This window comes from Poecilia mexicana, unplaced genomic scaffold (genome assembly GCF_051168715.1).
Source record: "Poecilia mexicana isolate PSO_F unplaced genomic scaffold, ASM5116871v1 scaffold_20, whole genome shotgun sequence".
Lineage (NCBI taxonomy): Eukaryota > Metazoa > Chordata > Actinopteri > Cyprinodontiformes > Poeciliidae > Poecilia > Poecilia mexicana.
This window is the reverse complement of record NW_028263389.1, coordinates 25,444,923-25,464,256: the sequence shown is the minus strand read 5'-3', so window position 1 is coordinate 25,464,256 and position 19,334 is coordinate 25,444,923. Positions and strand designations below refer to the sequence as shown.

At 37.8% G+C, this 19,334-nt stretch overlaps 1 protein-coding gene across 1 annotated transcript; it reads left to right on the top strand.

The window, feature by feature from the left end:
- Positions 1–4,380: 4,380 nt before the first annotated feature.
- On the top strand, positions 4,381–17,821 carry dtx3la (deltex E3 ubiquitin ligase 3L a). Its single transcript, XM_088001353.1, has 5 exons — positions 4,381–4,525; positions 8,320–8,402; positions 8,500–8,651; positions 14,512–14,726; positions 17,145–17,821. Exons 2-5 carry the CDS (start codon positions 8,321–8,323, stop codon positions 17,212–17,214), a joined length of 519 nt encoding a protein of 172 aa, XP_087857479.1. The 5' UTR covers positions 4,381–4,525; position 8,320; the 3' UTR covers positions 17,215–17,821.
- The last annotated feature ends 1,513 nt before the right edge of the window (positions 17,822–19,334 follow it).

Here is a 19,334-nt window from a genome sequence, read left to right as displayed (position 1 = left end):
AAAACATATTATATATATATATATATATATATATATATATATATATATATATATATATATATATATAATTCAGTATATAATTAAGTATTAATCATTATTTATTTGTGCCATTATTAATCTTTATTTATTAGTGTTTGTATAGTTATATAAATATGTATTGATATTACTAAATAATTTATTAAATAAATTATGAACGGCTGTGTGCTTTGTAATATGCTCTTCATACATCGATATCAGAATATTCCATTCCTATTCTATTGTTATAGCCACTAAGCATATTTAAATATGATGAACTATGTATTAAAAACATACTTAAAAAATACAATTGTTCATAAATGTAGCTTTGATAGATGTTTGAATATGGTTTACAGTAACAAAAAAGTGTGTTATGATCGATTAAATGCGCTGATACGTCATTGAGCTGCTAAACACATAACGCTGAGTGGAGTGGTGGACCGCTCCAAGATGGCCGTCCTAAATCTCATCAGCGACAATAGGTGAGAGCGGTCCATGAGGGTCTATCCTTATATTATGTCTATGGTATTGTGTCTTCTAATTTGCTACCAGAAACCGCCAGTAGGTGGCTTGTAAGTTTACACTCTGGTTTAGACACCAGAGAAAAGTAGAAGTACAAGAAAAAACCGTAAGCACGTTGTGCTGAGCTGTTGCACGCTGAGAGAAAAAAGAAAGCATGTTATAGCCTCCTGACTACCAGTAGTTCATTGTTGTCCTGTGTAGAGGACATTTCTAAACTTGAATATTTCCCACCCCCTGCATTCTACTGAATTAATTCCTTTTGGTATCTACAGAGGACATTTAGGGCTTTTCAGTGATACCACATGTGGAGGGGTGGGACTTTTGTATGTATCCTTTTTCTAATTCATAAAAATGCCGTTCATTAATAACATATTTTATGGGAAGAGACAAAGTAAGTGCATAAGTATTCTAATTACCTTACAAAGACTGGAATTTAAAAAATGGTGATTGGACAATATTTTTTTTTCCTGGTAGTCAGGAATATGATACATTCTGATGAATTCCGGTAACAGTTGACAGAAGACAAGATAAGTGACCTGATCCTTGCAGTTAAACCCATTTCTGCTGTGAATTTCTCCGGTGAGTGTTGTGATGTATTTTTGCAACCTGAAATGAAGCTAATGCTAAATTACGTCACAGCCATTACTGCTCGTATGTTCCGACAAGAAAAAAAAACAACATAAAACCAGTCGGAGAAATTTGTAACATATTAGAATGATTTTCACTGTATTGCATTTTTGTTATGTAAAAACTTATGATGGTTTACATATAGTGTGATATGTTCTGCAAGCTTGCCATTAGTTAAATATTGTTTTTTGTGATAAATGGGATTTATTGTTCCTGCATACTTTTGGACTTTAATAGTTAATTAAGTTCTTTATATATATGCAGGCTGTTTTTTTTAGAACCACATTCATCTCAGAACATTGTCCAGCTGCACACCACCGCAGGCCTGGATTGAATGCGCTGAGCTCCAGGTTTCAACCCAAGACCTGGATCTGCTGCCTGCTTTGCACTGGATTAAGATAAGATTTTGGATCCAAGGAAACACATGGCCATTGAACTTGACAAAAACTTGACTGACTGACTTAAATTTCGAATACTGAACTAAAGAAAAGAACTGAACAATAAAAAAATCTGGACTAAAAGAAAACAGACTACCTCTGTGGGCTTGTAATATTAGTCCCACATTATAAGCCACTCTGTGTAACATGTGGCGACCGGCTGCTAATGAGGCAATGAAGCTTCAAACTGCTTCACCACGTAGAGACCAAGCAGGCTGTGGATATAAGCAACACTTCAGGTGTCATTGTCTCCATCACTCCCAGATGGAACCGTCTGGTTGCAGAGAAACAAGCTCAGGGCTCCTGTTAGTCGTTATCATGAGTTAAAATTTTTACGAAAGTAAAATGTTCGTTTTTGTGGTGCATCTGTATCTTATTTTGAAGGGATATGTAAATGTTACCATAGCGACCAGAGTCAGAGAGCGTTTGGGCAGTGGTCGAGAGGAGATGAGTAGAGCTTGTGAGTCTTAAGTCTGGTTTTGACGGCAAGATTTAAGAATTGTCGGCCGATTCTCCAAACCTCTGTGACCACAGAGCTGATAAAAATACAACAGGTTCAATCGGTTTGTGTTCAGCCACAAGGCAGGAGCAACACGAACCGATTCCAGAGGATAATCCAGTAAAACCCCCAACATAGCAGGAATTTAGAATAACCAAACATGGATGACGATGTAGAAACAATAGTGATAGTTTGTGGAGTCATTTTAAGAGATAAAAGACGTAACATAAAGAAAAGACGGTGGATAAAAGACGACAGGAGCAGCCGCTCTATTTGCTGCACTATGATTTGGAGGTGACTATGTTTTTTCATAGTTAACATTTTAACTAAATAAACATATATAATAATGACCTTTACATATAATAATAAACATTTCCACATATCTCCGATATCCACCAGACTCTCAGCTGTTTGGGATTCCCCTCTGTTCTGACGTCATCGCGCTTTCTGATTGGCTACCTGTCACATTCAACAGGTTGTATTCTCGTTCCCAGTCAGGGAAAACCCCACAGGTTGCAATAAAAGGGCCAAGACAACCCAAATTGGGTATATTCAGGCTTTAGCGGGAACACCAACATGCAAAGCCTTATCTGACGGTCCCGCCGGGGCCGCAACAAAATTTCCAAGTCTTGACTGGTCCAAAGTAATAAACAGGTTGGGGACCACTGCACTACCTGATGTGATAAGGGTGAACACTTTCTGTAAAAACAAAAAAAAGTGTACAATAATATTTTATTTAATTTTGTATTAAACAGTCTGTTCATTTTCCTTGATATAATTGTTTGTGCTCATTATCCTTCTTTTTGAACTTAGCAAGAAGACTAATTGTAACTACATTTGAAATCTAAATTTCTCAACCTATCTGTTCGTGAGTTACATAAATTGTATATGTATATTCTCATTTATTAAATATGATTATACATAACAAAGAATTCAATCAATACATAAAATGAGAGAACCAGACAGACATGTTAGCTCTCAGCAATAAATGAAGGCAGAAAAAATATATTGTCATCCAATAATGTTTTACATGGAAACAAGGCCAAGATGGGAATTGAACTGACGTTTCTGGGTCTATTGCAGCCCTTCTTTATGAAGCCGATATGAAGTTAGCAAACAGGAGACTAGAATGTCCACACCTTCGAGCAAAAACATTTCAAAATTCAAATCAAATTCAAAAATACTTTATTGATCCCAAAGGGAAACTGAATGTAAATTTAATAATAATTATACACCGTGCAGTACTTTAGGAGGGCACTGTGTCCATTGAGGATATTTAAATTGGTCCAGAAAAATAATTGACTGATGGTTTGCTATAAATTACAAATTTGGTATAGTGACTAAAAGATCAAAGTAAAGCATGTGTGAAATTGTGAAAGATGACAACAAAAGGAAATAGAAAGGATTTCATTAAAAATTTGGGGGATTTGTGACACAAAAGTCTGACTTCTTTTAGCTACCTTGTGTGTTCTGGAGCAGAGTAAAGTAATCCACCTTAAGCTGTGAAGTCTGGGGGACACTAAAGATAGCAAGAAAATAGGTGGCCAGTGGAATAATTATCTTCTGTCCTAAATCCTAACTGGCTCACTCTACTAATCCAGACAAGAAAAGCAAACTAAGAAAAGTCAAATTATTCTCTGCACTTTTCTTTTGTTAAGCTTTATTCCTTACATGTGCTTTGTGTCTCATCTTTTAGAAAAAAAAAACACCTCACTCTGAGTCTACAGCACTAACTCTCACTATATACTGTATACAAGTTAATGCATGAAAATATGAAAAAAGACAGAATTGCATTCTACAAAAAAATCTAAATTTACTGTATTGAAAATGTAGTTTTATACGTATCAATCTGTTCTAATAAGTTTTAAAGACTTTTTTTCATTCTACTGACCTTTGTTTGACATGACAGGGAAGTGGATTGTGAGAGAGAGGGAAAACATGTGGCACTTGAGCTTGTGACGACCTTGTCGAGGTCTGAGGCCTCCGTATATGGGTCCCCCTCATCGGTCCTCCATCATTGCAATGCCCAGTTCTAATGTTTTAATATGTGGAAGGATGTTAATTCAGTTCAAATGTGGCAGAAATAAGCATTTCTTCTGAAATGAAGATCCCTTCTAATCTTACAAATGAGCAAATTCCATACTTTTGTACTATTTCTCTTTCTCTCTCTTACACACACACACACACATGCACCTACCCAGCTGTCTCCCAAAGCAGTAAGACCAGTAAAACAGGTAAAAATGCTTTCACAAAATCCAGCAGGTGGACACGCCTATCTCTCTCTCACTTCCTCTCCTTGTTTTTATTTTTTTACTTTCTGTCGCCGGTGTTTCAGACCAGCATCAAACTAAACCCCTAACCTCCAGTGTGACTCAAGAAAAAAGAAGTCTTTACTAATGTGTGGATAAGAAGAGCATTTCAACAGGTACAGATAACATCACGAACAACGCACACGCAGTTTACAGATTTGTTGTAATGATAAAAGGAGGGATAGTGCTACGGCTTTTTATTATCTGAAACTTTAATTGTGTCAGTTATACTAGTGTACCATTGTCATCAGAGCTAACCCTTTTGAAATGTCAGTTTTAATATGTCTGCTTTTAATGTTTGTAAAAAAAGATGTTTTTTTATGCTACGTGTTCTTAAGTAAAAGAGATTATATAATGAAGAAAAAGTAGGGCCAAAGCATTAGCTCTTTTTGGTCTATTGTTTTATACAAGATTAAAGGTAATTAATATTTGTACTTAATCTTGAAACTGACGATTAAGATAAACAACTTTAACTGAAGAACAGTTTGGAGAATTTACGAAAGTTCTTATATTTTTTCTGAATTTGTCAGTAGGGAGTTTCCAGGTAATCAGTCCCGCATCGCTATGATTACCACTAATTAGTGTCATGCAGTAATTTCTAGAATAGAGAAGCTATCGATACTGCCCTAATTTCAGTTGAAATTTATTCATTCAGTCCTTAAGCACTCCTTCATCTTTCATCAAAAGGTTTACAATAAAATGACAAGCTTGGTTGTCAACCTTGTCTGTTTGTGCAACTAACCACACAAGACCTTATAATCAATTTTTTTTTGGCTCTAATGGCCTTTATTTGAAAGTGCTAAGGCAGAAAAGTAGGTAAAGAGAAAGGGGGAAGACGTGCAGCAAAGGTCACCAGGCCGGGAATTGAGCCTGTGACGGCCGTGTTGAGGACTACGGCCTCCTTATGTGGGTTGTGTTTAACCTCTGTGCCCTGTTGAGAAAATAAATTTAAAATAAGCTAGTTTTAGAACTTAACATGTCTTGATTCAAATGGCCTAAATTGTGGTTTTGAAATTAGTAATGTATTCTGGCCTATTGACCTTTATGTTACCTGTAGTTCCAGCAGATGGTTTGCTAGGATCGTTTGAACTGCCTTTTGTCTGTGGGAAAACAATACAGGAGAATTTCCAGCTTTTCACACTCATCTGTGAAAGGCTGTAAACACAGCAGGGGTTTTAGGCTTCAGATAGAGGGTCAGAGATAGCTCCTGGTTGGATGAGCAAAGATACGCCTTATTTGAATAAATTAAATACAAGAGGATAAAACTTTCTACACAGAAGTAACAAATCAGATTTTGCTCTTGCAACTTCTCCAAAGACGTCTTTGCTTTTTGTTTGTCGTTTCCATCTTTTGTCTTTTTCTCTCTCAGGTAAATTCATGTGTTGTTTGTGCTCTGAGGTTTCTGATGTTTTGTGATGTGTTTGTCTGGTGATAGTATGCATCTGTCTTGAATAAATGCTGATTATTGTGACGCTGTTATCTCTGCGTGATCTCAGTCTTTGCGCACAGCATTTTTCTGAACCCGGGCATAAGAGAGGATTTAACGAGTCAAAAGGTTTTTAAAGTTCAAGAATTTTTCCTCTCTTTATAGCCCCCACACCACCCCCCTTATAACAATTTTTGCAGTAAAATCAACTAAATAAAAGCAATATTAGGCTACCAACTAGCTGTTTAACAGTTGAGTTGTTTTTGTATCCATCACTATCTAAAGATAGTGATGTTATGTGAACAAGGTCAGTGCAGCAAATGTTAGTATTTACTGAGGTCATAGGTGATTACAATTTCTTGATGCTATAGAATTCTGGTTTATGCTAGTGGATCAGTTGAAGCAACTGCAATAGGTATGATTGAACTACAGACCGGAAAAGAAGTCGAACATTGAAGGAAGTTGATATTTTTAAAATAAAAGATATAGTCCACAAACTGCTGCTAAAATGAGAACCTTGACAGACCAGTCAAGTCACTTGCAGAAGTCACTTCTGCCCTAACCAGTGTGTCCCTCCCACATTCCAAATGTTTCTGATGCCCTGCTGTCACCATATACACAGACAGCAGACCGCACTTTACTTTGGATCCAAGGTGGCTTCAAAGAGGCTGTGTTTTACTAGTCAGCAAGAGCAAGACGATCACTCACTTGTGATCGTTTTACCCACTTGGACTCAGTGTCCTCCACCTCTGGTGGAACATGTTCAAAGCACTCCTGGAGGTGGAATTTAAAGCTCCGTCTCACAGGAGACTCTGCCAGATGTTCCCAGCAGACTGTCACAATACATTTGGCCCTGCCAGGTCTGACCGGCTTCCTCCTCCACCATCAGAGCCAGTGTCCAATACATGTGGCAGATCAGATGAGACAGAGCATCAAACTGCAACCTAGGGCATCCTGGTACCAAGAGCATATATAGACATCCTGATGCTTGAACATGTTGTTTGTTATGGACAATCCATGATGATTACGGAAGTCCGACAACAGGCCGCAAGTGACTTGAGAAGATTAGGGCCATTGATAAAAAAAAAAGTCTAAATCTAGTCTGAATACTCAAATCACTCAGGTCAAATCAGGGGGACAATTTGGGATTGCTGCAGTGTGGATAAAGTGCAGGTTTACAAATCCTATAACAAGGAAGGATTCCACTGGAGGAGCTGGCCCAAGTGGCTGGGGAGAGGGAAGTCTGGGCCTCCCTACTCCCTACTTGCCTGACTCCGGATAAGTGGAAGAAGATGGATGCATGGATGGATGATAAGGAAGAAACAGTTCTGAAAATTTTTCCTATACCACCAACATAATTGGAATACACCTAAAAATGTTTGGTTATTTACTCTGGCTGAGACTAAGGCCCCGTTTACATGACAACAATTTCAGGTGAAAACAGAAGAGTTTTGTTGTGTTTGTAGTGTCCGTTTACATGAAAATGGCGAATGTTTTCTCTGACAACGGCACAGATTGAAAATGGGTTCCAGAGTGCGATGTTTCTGAAACGTACCGTTTTCCGTTGTCATGTAAACCGAGAAAACGGATCTTTTCTTCCAGAGAATCCCCAGCTCATGCATAGTATGACGCAAACATAGCTGCTTCCTACAATCCACTGAAGAAGAAGAAACTACTCACAATACTGGTGTTACTGTTTCCCCATCAGATAGGTTCCCTCAGCGTCTCTTCACCGCTCCACCGCCCAGGTGGCAAAATTAAAGGCTGCTTGTTCAGCCTCTTACCTAGAGAACACCGTGAAAGTTTAAAGGTGTTTCAGCAACGTTATCCCACTTTTTTTCCAATTGTGCCTAATCAGACGCTCACAGTGCGTGTTTTCCTCCAATATCTGGGGGAATGGTACCTGATGGGGAAACGCGAATCGACGTGCTTTCAAGTAGATCTTTTTTTTTTTTTTTTAAACACATGCACACTTAGTTTCAAAGAACCTATCACTGACTAGTGGCATGGCAAGAGCATTGCACCTTTTTGATGCGTACCGTTACTGTGTAAACAAAGATTGTAATTAGAACGTCTTCATGTAAATGTGTGAACAGAAACGAAACAAAAATTCCATTTTCATTGGATCATTGTCGTGTAAACGGGGCCTGAATTAGAATTAGAAGGGAAAACTCAGGTAAGGATTTCATGTCTTTGGAAACATGGACTTAACTGCCAAGTCAGAAAACATAAGGAAAATAAAAAACAAACAGAAACATACCTTCAGCTCTTTTAAGAAATATTTTTTAAAACAATTTTTATCATTTGTCTTTTTTAATCATGTTTTAATTTTTATATTTTTTGTGAAGCACTTTGTTTTTATTTGCTGAAGTTGCAATATAAAAATGTACAGACTTACTAAAGAATTACTGAGCATTTTGGGTGTTTTGCAGCATAAGACAGGAAAATGGATCTTTTTCCATGTTTGTGTTCAATTGTTTTCAGAATGGGTTCCAGTCACAGCAGTGACACACTCCATTGTAATCGCTACCTGAAAGGACAGGGTCCTCAATCACTGGCACAACGAGGTCAGTCACCTCATTAATCATTGGTTTGTGTTATTATTTCCAATATTGGCTTCTGATTTCTTTCTGACAATTTGACAATATTATTGTTTTTGTTCAGTAAATGACGGGATGAGTTGGAGGACCACATCATCAAATTTTTATCAACCTGAAGGCAAAATGAGTTTGGAGATTCTCCACAAAAAAATGCCAGGTTTCCCTGATGCCAACACACTGAAGATCACTTATATTTTTGCTAAAGGCATACAGACAGTAAGTGTCTAACACCAGCCCACATATTTTACAAATATTCTGAAACATTACCTTTTTTTTTAGTTGTCATGTCAATAGAACATAAAATTGCAGTGGTATCCTCAATGAAACATAAATAAATAATAAAGCCCATACATGTCTGTTACTAAAGGACGCAGCTAATGCATGCGAGGCTGTCTGCACGTCGACAGAGGGGTTTGAAGGTGGAAATTGGATTCGCAGCTCTTGTTCTATAGTTGTGTGATTGTGGTCTTTATGTACTTTTACCGTTTACCAGACAGCAGAGGTACAGACAGTTTGTGTCCTGGGTGGGTGGGATCAGCAGCAATACGACTGGCCTTAGTTTGCCAAGATACAGTGGGTATGAAATGTGATGAGACGCCTTTAAATTTTTCATTCTTTGTTTCATTGCAGCCATTTGCTAAAATCAAAAAGTTCATATTACTCATGAATGTACACTCTGCATCCCATCTTGACAGAAAAACAAAATGTAGACATTTTTGCAAATTTGTTAAAGAAAAATTTTAATTGTATTGGGCAGGTGCCAAGCAGTGTCTGGTTTTCTCCACACCTACCGCTTAGAATTAACACCAAAAGGTTCAATCTTCGTCTCATCAGGCCAGAGAATCTTATTCATCATAGTCCAACAGTCTTTCATGTGTTTTTTTTTTGGCAAACTCTATGAGGCCTTTCATATGTCTTGCACTGAGGAGAGGCTTCTGTCGGGCCTCTCTGCCATAAAGCCCGACTGCTGGAGGGCTGCAGTGATAGTTGACTTTGTGAAACTTTCTCCCATCTCCCAACTGCATCTCTGGAGCTCAGTCACAGTGATCTTTGGGTTCTTCTTTACCTCTCCCACCAACGTTCTTCTCTCTCGATTGCTCAGTTATGGCCAGGTCTAAGAAGAGCTCCGGTCATCCCAAACTTCTTCCACTTAAGGATCATGGAGGCCACTGTGCTCTTAAGAACCTTGAATGACGCAGAATTTTTTTGCACCCTTTGCCAGATCTGTAACCTTGCCACAATTCTGTCTGACTCTCATTTGCTCTGACCTGCACTGTGAGCTGTGAGGTCTTATGTAGACAGGTGTGTGCCATTCCTAATCAAGTCCAATCAGTTTAATTAAACACAGCTGGACTCCAATGAAGGAGTAGAACCATTTCAAAGAGGATCAGAATAAATGGACAGCATGTGACTTAAACATGAGTGCCACAGTGTGATGGAGACCAGGGCTCCGTCACTCATAAATGATTATTGATATATTTATTTACAGACTAAATGTGTTTTGTTTCAGTTCTTTATTTCAGTTACATTGTGACATTTAGTTGAACATTCTTTTTGGGTAGGGAGACTGGCCATCTTTCCTGTTCAAGGAGAATGTGGGGGAAAGTGACAGTTTGTTTCTGATTTAGATTGGTTTAATTTGAGTTTGCTAATTGCTTGAGTACTTACCTTTCTGGGTGCGTCTCCTCAGCAGAATGGGGCAGCAGGAAGACAAGTACTCCAGGTGCTGCTAAACAGCTCCTGGAGCATACCATTTTTAATTAAGTGGGGTAATGCTCTGAGGTGTTAAGTTAAATTTATTCTCTGGTTGATCTTAGTTTAGTCCTAATGATTTGCATGCATGTAAATATTTATTGGTACCATTTATTATTTTGGTGTTAGGTTTGTCTAAGTAGTGTTTGTTTCTTGTTTTATTGCATCACCCCTTTACCTGGTATGAGTGGAATTGCCCAAAGTATAAAAGCCAGCTTCTTTGTCTCACTGTGAAAATGGCTGTTGATTTAAATGTGACTTGCAGCTTCAAATAAATCCATCTCAACTGCATTCTGTTGCTTCACCTCCTTTCCTGAATGCAGAGCATCCAGCAGTCAAAGTGACACACAGCAAAAGGTCTGAATACTTATGACCATGTGATGTTTAAGTTTTTCTTTTTTTATAAATCTGCCAAAAATCTCTACATTTTTGTTTTTGTCTGTCAAGATGGGATGCAGAGTGTACATTCATGAGAAATAATGTGAACTTTTTTTTGTTTTAGCAAAGGGCTGCAATGAAACAGAGTGAAAAATTAAAGGGGGTCTGAACTCTTTCTGTGCTCAGTGTATATTAAGTCCAGGTTTGGTAACTGACTCCCACGATCCAGTTTTCACCGCCCTGCCACGTCTTTTTTTCCTGGACTGTGCAGTTGCCCTACAACACAGTCATACTGAGGCAGAGGATGCTGTCGATAACGGCCCTACAAAAGTTCTTGAGCAGCTGAGCAGAGACTCCTGTCCTGAGACCTTTTCAGTTTCCTGAGGAAGAAGAGTCTGTGTTGTGTCTTCCTCATCAGAAAAGAGGTGTTCAGTGACCAGGTCAGGAATTTGATATTGTCCACGCACTCCACCACCTCTGCTTGTGGCGTGTGCACCGTCCTCCTGGAACTCCTGAAGTCCACTATGACCTGCTTGGTCTTGCTGGTGTTCAGTACCAGGTTGTTCAGTGAAGACCACCGGGACAGTGGGTCTCCTCTTTACAGGGTTTTATTATTGTTTGTTATCAGACTGACTACAGTTGTAGCTTGGTTCTGCAGACTTTAGAACCCTTTTACAGGAGTGGATGGCTACACAACCATGGATGAACAGTGGAAAAAGAACCTGAAAAAATCCACAGCCATGTGGTGTGTCTCTGATCCAAAGACACACTGACGATGAAAGTATCAGGTCATGGAGCTTCACTATCAGCTTCTCCTTGAAAATGGTATAAATGTTGAGCTAAAGTCAACGAATAGTATCCTAACATGAGTGTGTGTTGGACTTCCTCAGAATTATTTGGGACCTCTCAACCTCAACATCTGCTCCATTTCAGAATTGCCAAATAAGCCAATCCATCACGAGTTGTTCTTATCTATCCAAATAGCATCCTTCCCAAGTCATATTTGGTCCAACTTTGTGCTTTGCACGCAAGGAAAGGGAGCATGTCAGGTCAGTTTGACCCAGAGAGATACCAAGAATCCTTTCGCAAAAGCAACTCCATAAATAGTATTTCCTCTCTTACATTAGCTTGGTATTATTTCACAGAGAAGACTTCACAGAGAAGTTACACTAAATGTGTTGTATCCTGAAAGAATAAAAATATTAGTGGGATATAATGTATGTTAGATGCATCTTCAAAGTTGTTCATCAGATGGCGTGACACAAGGAACAAAGTTTTTTCAGCAAGTTGCCTTCTGTTATAAATCAACTCTATGGAAGCACATTACATTCACCAAAGAAAAAAAGACACCTTATCTTTTAATTAAGAGATCAGAAATTATGAGATAATGAGAATTACAGGATTGCAACATCTTATTTTGGAATTACTCGCAATAAGTGGCTCTATTGTGTCAGTGACAATTTAAAATGTGCAAAACACTTGATGGGACTGAGCTCTGCTTTAAATAACTAAGCTGTTCCTCAGAGCTGCAGCTTCCAAGATTCCACCCCACAGTGTGACTACCCACGTGATGCACAGAGCTAGTTGAACTATTTTCCTCTCTCCTTTGGCCTCTCCGGTCCTCACACTTTCAGACACTTGATCACACCGTCTTCCCATTACTCACCTGATTGGCTTGTTGTTCAAGGTGGTTACTTTCCTGTTTGTAAAGATGACAGTTTCCCTCCAGACCTGATGGCAGCAACTGCCTCCACCTTTCCACCAGTGATGCTGTCCTTTGCAGGAACTATTAAAATAAAGTCAGAGGCTGTGTAATCCCTCATCTGTTCCCAATTGCATTGTCATTGTGTGGTTGCAATCATTGTGGACTGATAAAAATAGAACAAAAATAAAACTACGTGGAAGTCTCCATGTGGAAACCAGAAGTCTTGGAAGCATGTGACATCACTGAGTTAAAAGTTAATTAAGATGATGATAAGAAGAGAAATAGATGACTGGTTTTCCTTTGTGAGACATAACCTTTCATTCTGTGGGGCAAATTTTTTCTCAAATTTACTTATGAACTTTGTGGAAGGAACAGAGTCACTGTTTTTGTCTGTGAAGAAAGGATTTGAGTTTATTTCATCATGGACATTATGAAAATGCAAGACTGACAAAAATTATTATGTGGATGATTTTTTGTGTGTGTAAAGAAAAAAAAAGTCATTCTTTGCATGACACACCTTGAAAGTGCATGGTCTTTGTGTGAATTGCCAGGGTAAAGAAACTCTGCAAATCCTAGTTGTCAGGAGGGATACACACAGGGGTGCCACCAGGAATCTTGGGCCCCATGACAAAAAATTAGATTGGGCCCCCCCATGTAGCTGCTGTCACAATTTTTTGATTCTATTTGATTCATCAAAAGCGTCGCAGTTTTAAAGGCTTGCATCTGCCTTGCTTTCTTTGGTCCAATACTGATAATAGCACAATATTTACTGCTAGTGAATTTTACATGCAACAGTAAAATGCATATTGTATGTATACTTGCAAACAGTATGCAAATAAGTTGCTTAAATTTTATTTATCAGTTTTAGATTACTGAAATGTCTCTCCATGAGCAACAGTTACAGACAACATGCAAAATATACATGAAGCAATCCAGACTTCTCAAACAATGTTATGTAGTTGCATTTTATTCAAGCTGCAGTAGATAATTTTAATTAAAAAAAAAAATTCTCCATATTTGTTAAAGCTGTCACCATGTTGTGCCAGTTTGTTATGAGACAGATAATCTGTGAAAACAATCAATCTCCTCCCTGAACTATTACTATCTAAAGTAATGCAACGTTCTGACCAAAAACAACCAATCAGAACCAAGTGGACGCTATTAGTGCTGTCAATCAACCTCATTCATTCTCTGCTAAATGTGCCAATAGTGGAGAAACAACTTATCATTACAGTAAAAATGTTTATCTGCTGTCATTGGTAGCTGATGAGCAGCACCACATGAGACTGTGATTGAAAACACAATATAATTAATTTTGTAATTGACAGGGCCCCATTTATTTTTATTTCTATGAACAGAAAAAGAAAAAAATAAATAAATAAATTGCAGAGGGCCCCCTGTTGGTCAGAGGCCCTTATAATTGTCATGACTTTACCCCCTATACTGCACCCCTGCTGATACCTCTTAAAAAATAAACCTTGTAAACTGTCACAACAAGCATAACACTCAGATTCTCCAGACTAGCCATCAGCAATTAGCAAACACCTGGTGGAACTTGACATCCACTGAAGTCAAGATAAGCTACTTCTCCATGAAACACTGGTATAAAACATTTTTTAAAGTTTGACAGAGAAGTTTTTATGTGATGACTTCCTGAAGTTGGATTTTTAGAACGTGCAAGAGTTTCAGAGATAAAGGACCAAATTAAAGGTGTTAAATTATAAAGTTAAATTTCTCTTAAGTCATATTTAATATATACAGAATTTTTATAAGAACTGACGTAACTAGTTACCTGATTGTGCTACATGCCTGCAGAATACACCAACTCCTTAATCTAAAAGAAAAGTAGACAGCAGTCCATGCTCACTAGTACCACAACCCTGTTGAAAGGCTGAGCTTTATGAGGTGAACAGGACCCAGTTATCTGTACAAAGCAAAAAAAAAATCAGTTCAACAGACCAAACATGATCCATTTCTTGCCAACACAAAACATTTTGGGCATACTTAATTTTGTTCTTTTACCATCTGTATTGAGTGAGAAAATATTTTATTAATAAAACCTTTGATAAGATTAATCTATTCACAAATGAAAATCTACAATATAAAACATTTGTTTAGTGCAAGTAAGTGATTTTGTTGGAAAACATATCTAAATAATTCAACCATCACTAATAGCTATAAAGGTTTATTGTGGATAATGTGTTTATTTTACCACTAAAACCTTGTTTATTCTAACTCAAGGAGAAACACCCCCACCCTGGCCAGCCATATGCACAGAGACAGGTGTGTACATACCTCCCTGAAAACCATGAGGGGCGGACTGTCGTCACTTTGCTGGAGAAGGCCTTCAACCAGCAGCTTTTGTTTACCATTGCTACCAATGAAAGTGGAGAAGATGTTATCACCCCAGCCTCTGTTCCACTAAAAATACAACATGAAGAAGAAGGAAGCATAATGTAAGTTAACATTATTGAGTTGATATCAGACAATGTTGGGGTCCAATTTCTAGATGATGAAGATCCATATTAACTATGGCACTGCCTCTAGCCAGTGACGTGCGGTCAGGGGAGGCAGGTGAGGCAGAGCCTCACCTGTCATCATGGAAAAATAATATATAATAATAAAATCATTTATATTGCTATTTTCACCCTGTGGTTTGTACTATAATGTATCTATTTTTTACTTAGCTTAACCAATTCTGATTAGTTTTTCTTCAAAATCTCTGGATTTTCCCATTTTCCCATTCAAATGCTCAGAAGCGAAGCTGGTGAGGCAGCAGTGAACTGAGCCTCACCTGGACTGATCAACTTCTCGCCAACTGCACTGGCTGCCATTCTATGGGAGCAAGTTCGTCCTGTTTGTACGCCGGCAATAAAATAGCTAAAAAACATTTAATATATGGACTGATTTTTCATAATTTAGCTTATGTATATAATGTACAGTGTTTTTTGTCACCAACTGTGTGTGTATCGTGTTTTGTGTGCGGAGGAGCGATCAAAGAACAGACTCGAGGTGAGGCAGGCAGTTCTCTTGCCTCATCGCTGGGGGCGCTCATGATCCCAGATATTGTGACTCCACAACTGCAGAGTAACAGACAGCGAGCTAGCCATGGAGCTAGCCACACAGTAAATAAGTAAAGTACAGCGATATATTTGTTTTCTCCTCTCTTCTAACGTCAACATGAAAGACTACATTTCTACACTTAAACAGTTTTCTAAAGTGGATTTTCAATTGAAGCAGGAGATAATAACTAAGGAAGACCAACACCGGAGCTGAAAGTTTTGCTTCCAGACAGTTTTATGATTCTCACAGTAGAAAAGACATGCCGCGGATAGACGCGGGTTTGGATGAACGGATATTTTTGTGCAGAATTAGCGGTGCATGGATTTCATTGATAGATAAAGGTAAGACAGCAATGAGATGTTTTTGTTGTTGTTGTTTTTTTCATGAAATGTGCGTTTTGTTTGCTAATGTTAAATAATTCAGTAAAGCAGAAGCGGTAGCTAATCTACCACAGCAATTATTTATTAATAAAACATTAATCCTAAAACGTCCTACAACAACAGACTAAATGTTCTGTGTGCAAAATTCTTGAATGTTTTTTGGTGTTAAATCCTCAAACATGAAGTGGCATTGTTGTCAGTTGCTATGGCAACGAATCTGCGTAGCTTGACGAATACAGATCACTTTGCTGTGGATCATAGCACGAAATTAATACCTACATTTCTAAGTTTCACTGAGTTAACGCGGCTATGGATGACATGTAAATGATTAACCTTTTTGCCCCCCAGCGTTGTATACCTGAGCGAAATTTCCGTACGTCCAATAACATGTGTGGTGTCTAAGTCATAAGTCAGTGCCTCACCAGCAATGAACCTCACCGCACGTCACTGCCTCTAGCTATAAGTTCGTATAGTTCGATGCAAGGGTAAGCACCATGAGAGTGTCCAACCATCAAACCAAAGGAAGGAGACAGTTCTGTGTCCTGGAGATGAATGCAATTTTATGTGAAATGTTTGAATCAACCCCAGTAGCTGTTTGGACAGTATTCTTATCCATAGTTAAATGAGTCTGAATCAACATGCACTGAAAGACTGCTCCGGAAGAACCCATTACCTCAAAAGCAACATATGCCATTTTCCAGATTTAAATATATTCAGGAACAAAGACCTTAATTATTGGACTGTTGTCTCACAAAACTGTGTGTTTGACCACAATGACATTTGTTATACTTGGAGGAGATACATTCAGGTCATTGTACTTGTGAAGTATTAAGTATGCAGTGTACATCATCATGTTGGTGTTATTCTGCTAAAAGAACTGCTATACTTCACAACATAGATGGCATCAGAAATATATCTTCCAGTAAATGTGACTGACATCAAGCTGTGTGAAAGCAACGCAAACTACAAATCTGACTCAGTTCCACCCAGTTTTGTTAGGAGAAAAGAACCAAAATACAGCAAACTGTTGAGAGAAACTTGTGAAAGGAAGCTCGAAACTACACAGTCTAAAATTCATTTCTAAGGAAAGGAAACTTCTGAATTTCAATTAAACAAAATATTGAGGTATTTCTAAAATTATTAGAAAGTTTTGGTTTTATATAAATTACATGTAAAAATGTGGTTTCAAATCTATATTATCTCTCACAAAGCTAATGTGATATAAAACAGGGCAATCTGTCACACTAGATCTATTCAGTTCTGAAAGGTAAAATTACCAAAGTTTAGTCTGTGATGTAGCAACTTTGTTTTTAATTATTTTTGTGTTCCACAGATTCAGCAGCTGAAAAAACATCATCATATTTGTGATTTACTGAATGTGTGCATACAGCAAAAACATGCATTAACAGTGTCCTTATGATGTTTTTTCAGTGATGACTACCCTGATGCAAACTACCTGACGACATTGAGTAAAGTACTGAGAAGTAAAGGCATCAAGTAAGACGTGGTGGGATTCCCATTACTGCTGGGATGATTGAAGTCACAGGCTCCACTTTAAAACAAATACATGTCAATTAGCTGCAATATTTCCACTTTTTGAATAATTAAAATATTAGTAAAATGTTTATGAAATGTTTGATGTATTCTGGATGCAAGGCTTGGAAAAAAAATGTTTATATGTCCAAAAAGAAAAGATTATATCATCCTACTTTTGCATGTTTTTTGTTTTGCTGTTTCTGATCAGAAACGGCTCAAAAGATGCTTAGACATTGTGTGTCTTCTTTCCGTCCTTGTTTCCATCTGAAACTGTGCTTTCAGATGGAATTTAATGAATGTAAATTGGGAGATTATTGCATGTATAAATAAATCATTTGTTAAAGATTTTTTTTGTCATAAAGTCAATGCTGCATGTCAATGATTCAGTGCAATCTGCTTAGGTAGACTTTTTAAATTTCTTTGAATAATTAATTGAGCATACTACACTGTTTACTAATTTGGATCATGTTTGGAATGTATGTGTGACTGAATTTAAATTATTTTTGTAAAGTGCCTTCAGATGGCATTTGTTGTGATTTGGCATTTTAATAAATAAAGTGACTTGAATTAGATTAATATTCTTAGAAGAATAATCTAGACAACTCATAATTATTGTCAGCAACACCAACCCTCTCATTGCAAATATTTGCCATCCAAAAGGAATTAAAAAATGCTACTGATTTTATGGGACTTTTACATTTTAACAATGATAGCATTATCCCATCGATTTTTAGTCCACCATAAATCAATCAATCTCTTTATTTATTTAGACACAATTATGGTCCATAAACAGACAAAACAAGAACAATAAAAAAAGAAAGAAAAATAAAAAGATATAATGAAATAATCAATCACTGACATATAAACTAAAGTGCCAATGATTCCACAAACTGGAGAAGAATCTCACTGAGCTTTGAACAGGATTGGTCAATGTCTGAATGATGCTGTTTGCAGAGTCTGTTAATCTACACATACATCTGGTCATAATGTTTCGAAGCACAGCAGCGCAGGTTGGTACATTGACATTCACAAACATCTGACTGGCACTACTCCATCGCGGCACCCTAAGCAGCGACCTGAAGTTTATTCAAACTGCTTTTCCTGCAACACCGCCACAGGTGGGATGTATATATTGGAGTACAGTACGCTTTAAAAAGTGCAATTTTGACAGATGCTGAGCACATGGAGAACCTCCGAAGAAGAATATCAGCTTGTACATATCGAGTACAATGCTGCCTATAAATGTCTCCATCATCAGACAGGTCAGCGGTGATGTAATGTCCCAAATATCTGACCTCATCAGTGACCTGGAGGATGCTGCTAGACAGAGTGAAGTCAGGAAAAGATAATTTAGTGTCTTCTTTGCTCTTGACAATCATGATGTTGCTCTTCTTTGCATTGTATTTAATGTCATGCTGTAACCCATACTGAGAGCAAACCCTCAACAGTTGCTGCAGACCAGCATTAATTATGTGGACAGAATATCACAAGATCGTCAGCGTACATCAGGTGGTTGACGGTTCCACTACCAACCCGACAGCCAGTCCTACATTGATTCAGCAGCTTAGATAAATCATCCATATGCAGGTTAAAAAGGCCAGGAGATAAAATGCTGCCTTGCCACACACCATTACCCACATAAAAAGAAGATGATACAGAGTTTCCCCATTTTACAGACATATTCTGGTGAGCATATCAATACACTAATATTCTTAATAAATATTTCGGAACTCCTCTCTCATGCAATTTATGAAACAATTTGACATGATTAACTTGATCAAATGCTTTTTATGCATCTATAAAACACATAAAAATGGTGGTATTATGTCTCTTGTATAAATCTAAAATTTCCATGAGAGTAAAAATGCACATATCAGTGCCAAGTTTTGGTTTAAAACCAAACTGATTATCAGATGTGGCTATAAACGTCTCAGTTCTGCTTAACAGAGCCTTCTCCAGAACTTTCGATAAGGTACTGGCCAGAGCTTTGGGCCGATAGTTGTCTTTACTCTTTATTTTACCAGCCTTATCTTTTACAATAGGCACTAAAATCACAGACAACATAGAGTTTGGTAAAATGCCATG

Bases quoted from the DNA above. Each gene is read 5' to 3' on its own strand.
- dtx3la (XM_088001353.1), top strand. From the start codon at position 8,321: ATGGGTTCCAGTCACAGCAGTGACACACTCCATTGTAATCGCTACCTG. The intron at 8,403-8,499 runs GTCAGTCACCTC...GTTTTTGTTCAG, and splicing joins TCAATCACTGGCACAACGAG to TAAATGACGGGATGAGTTGG. The intron at 14,727-17,144 runs GTAAGTTAACAT...ATGTTTTTTCAG, and splicing joins GAAGAAGAAGGAAGCATAAT to TGATGACTACCCTGATGCAA.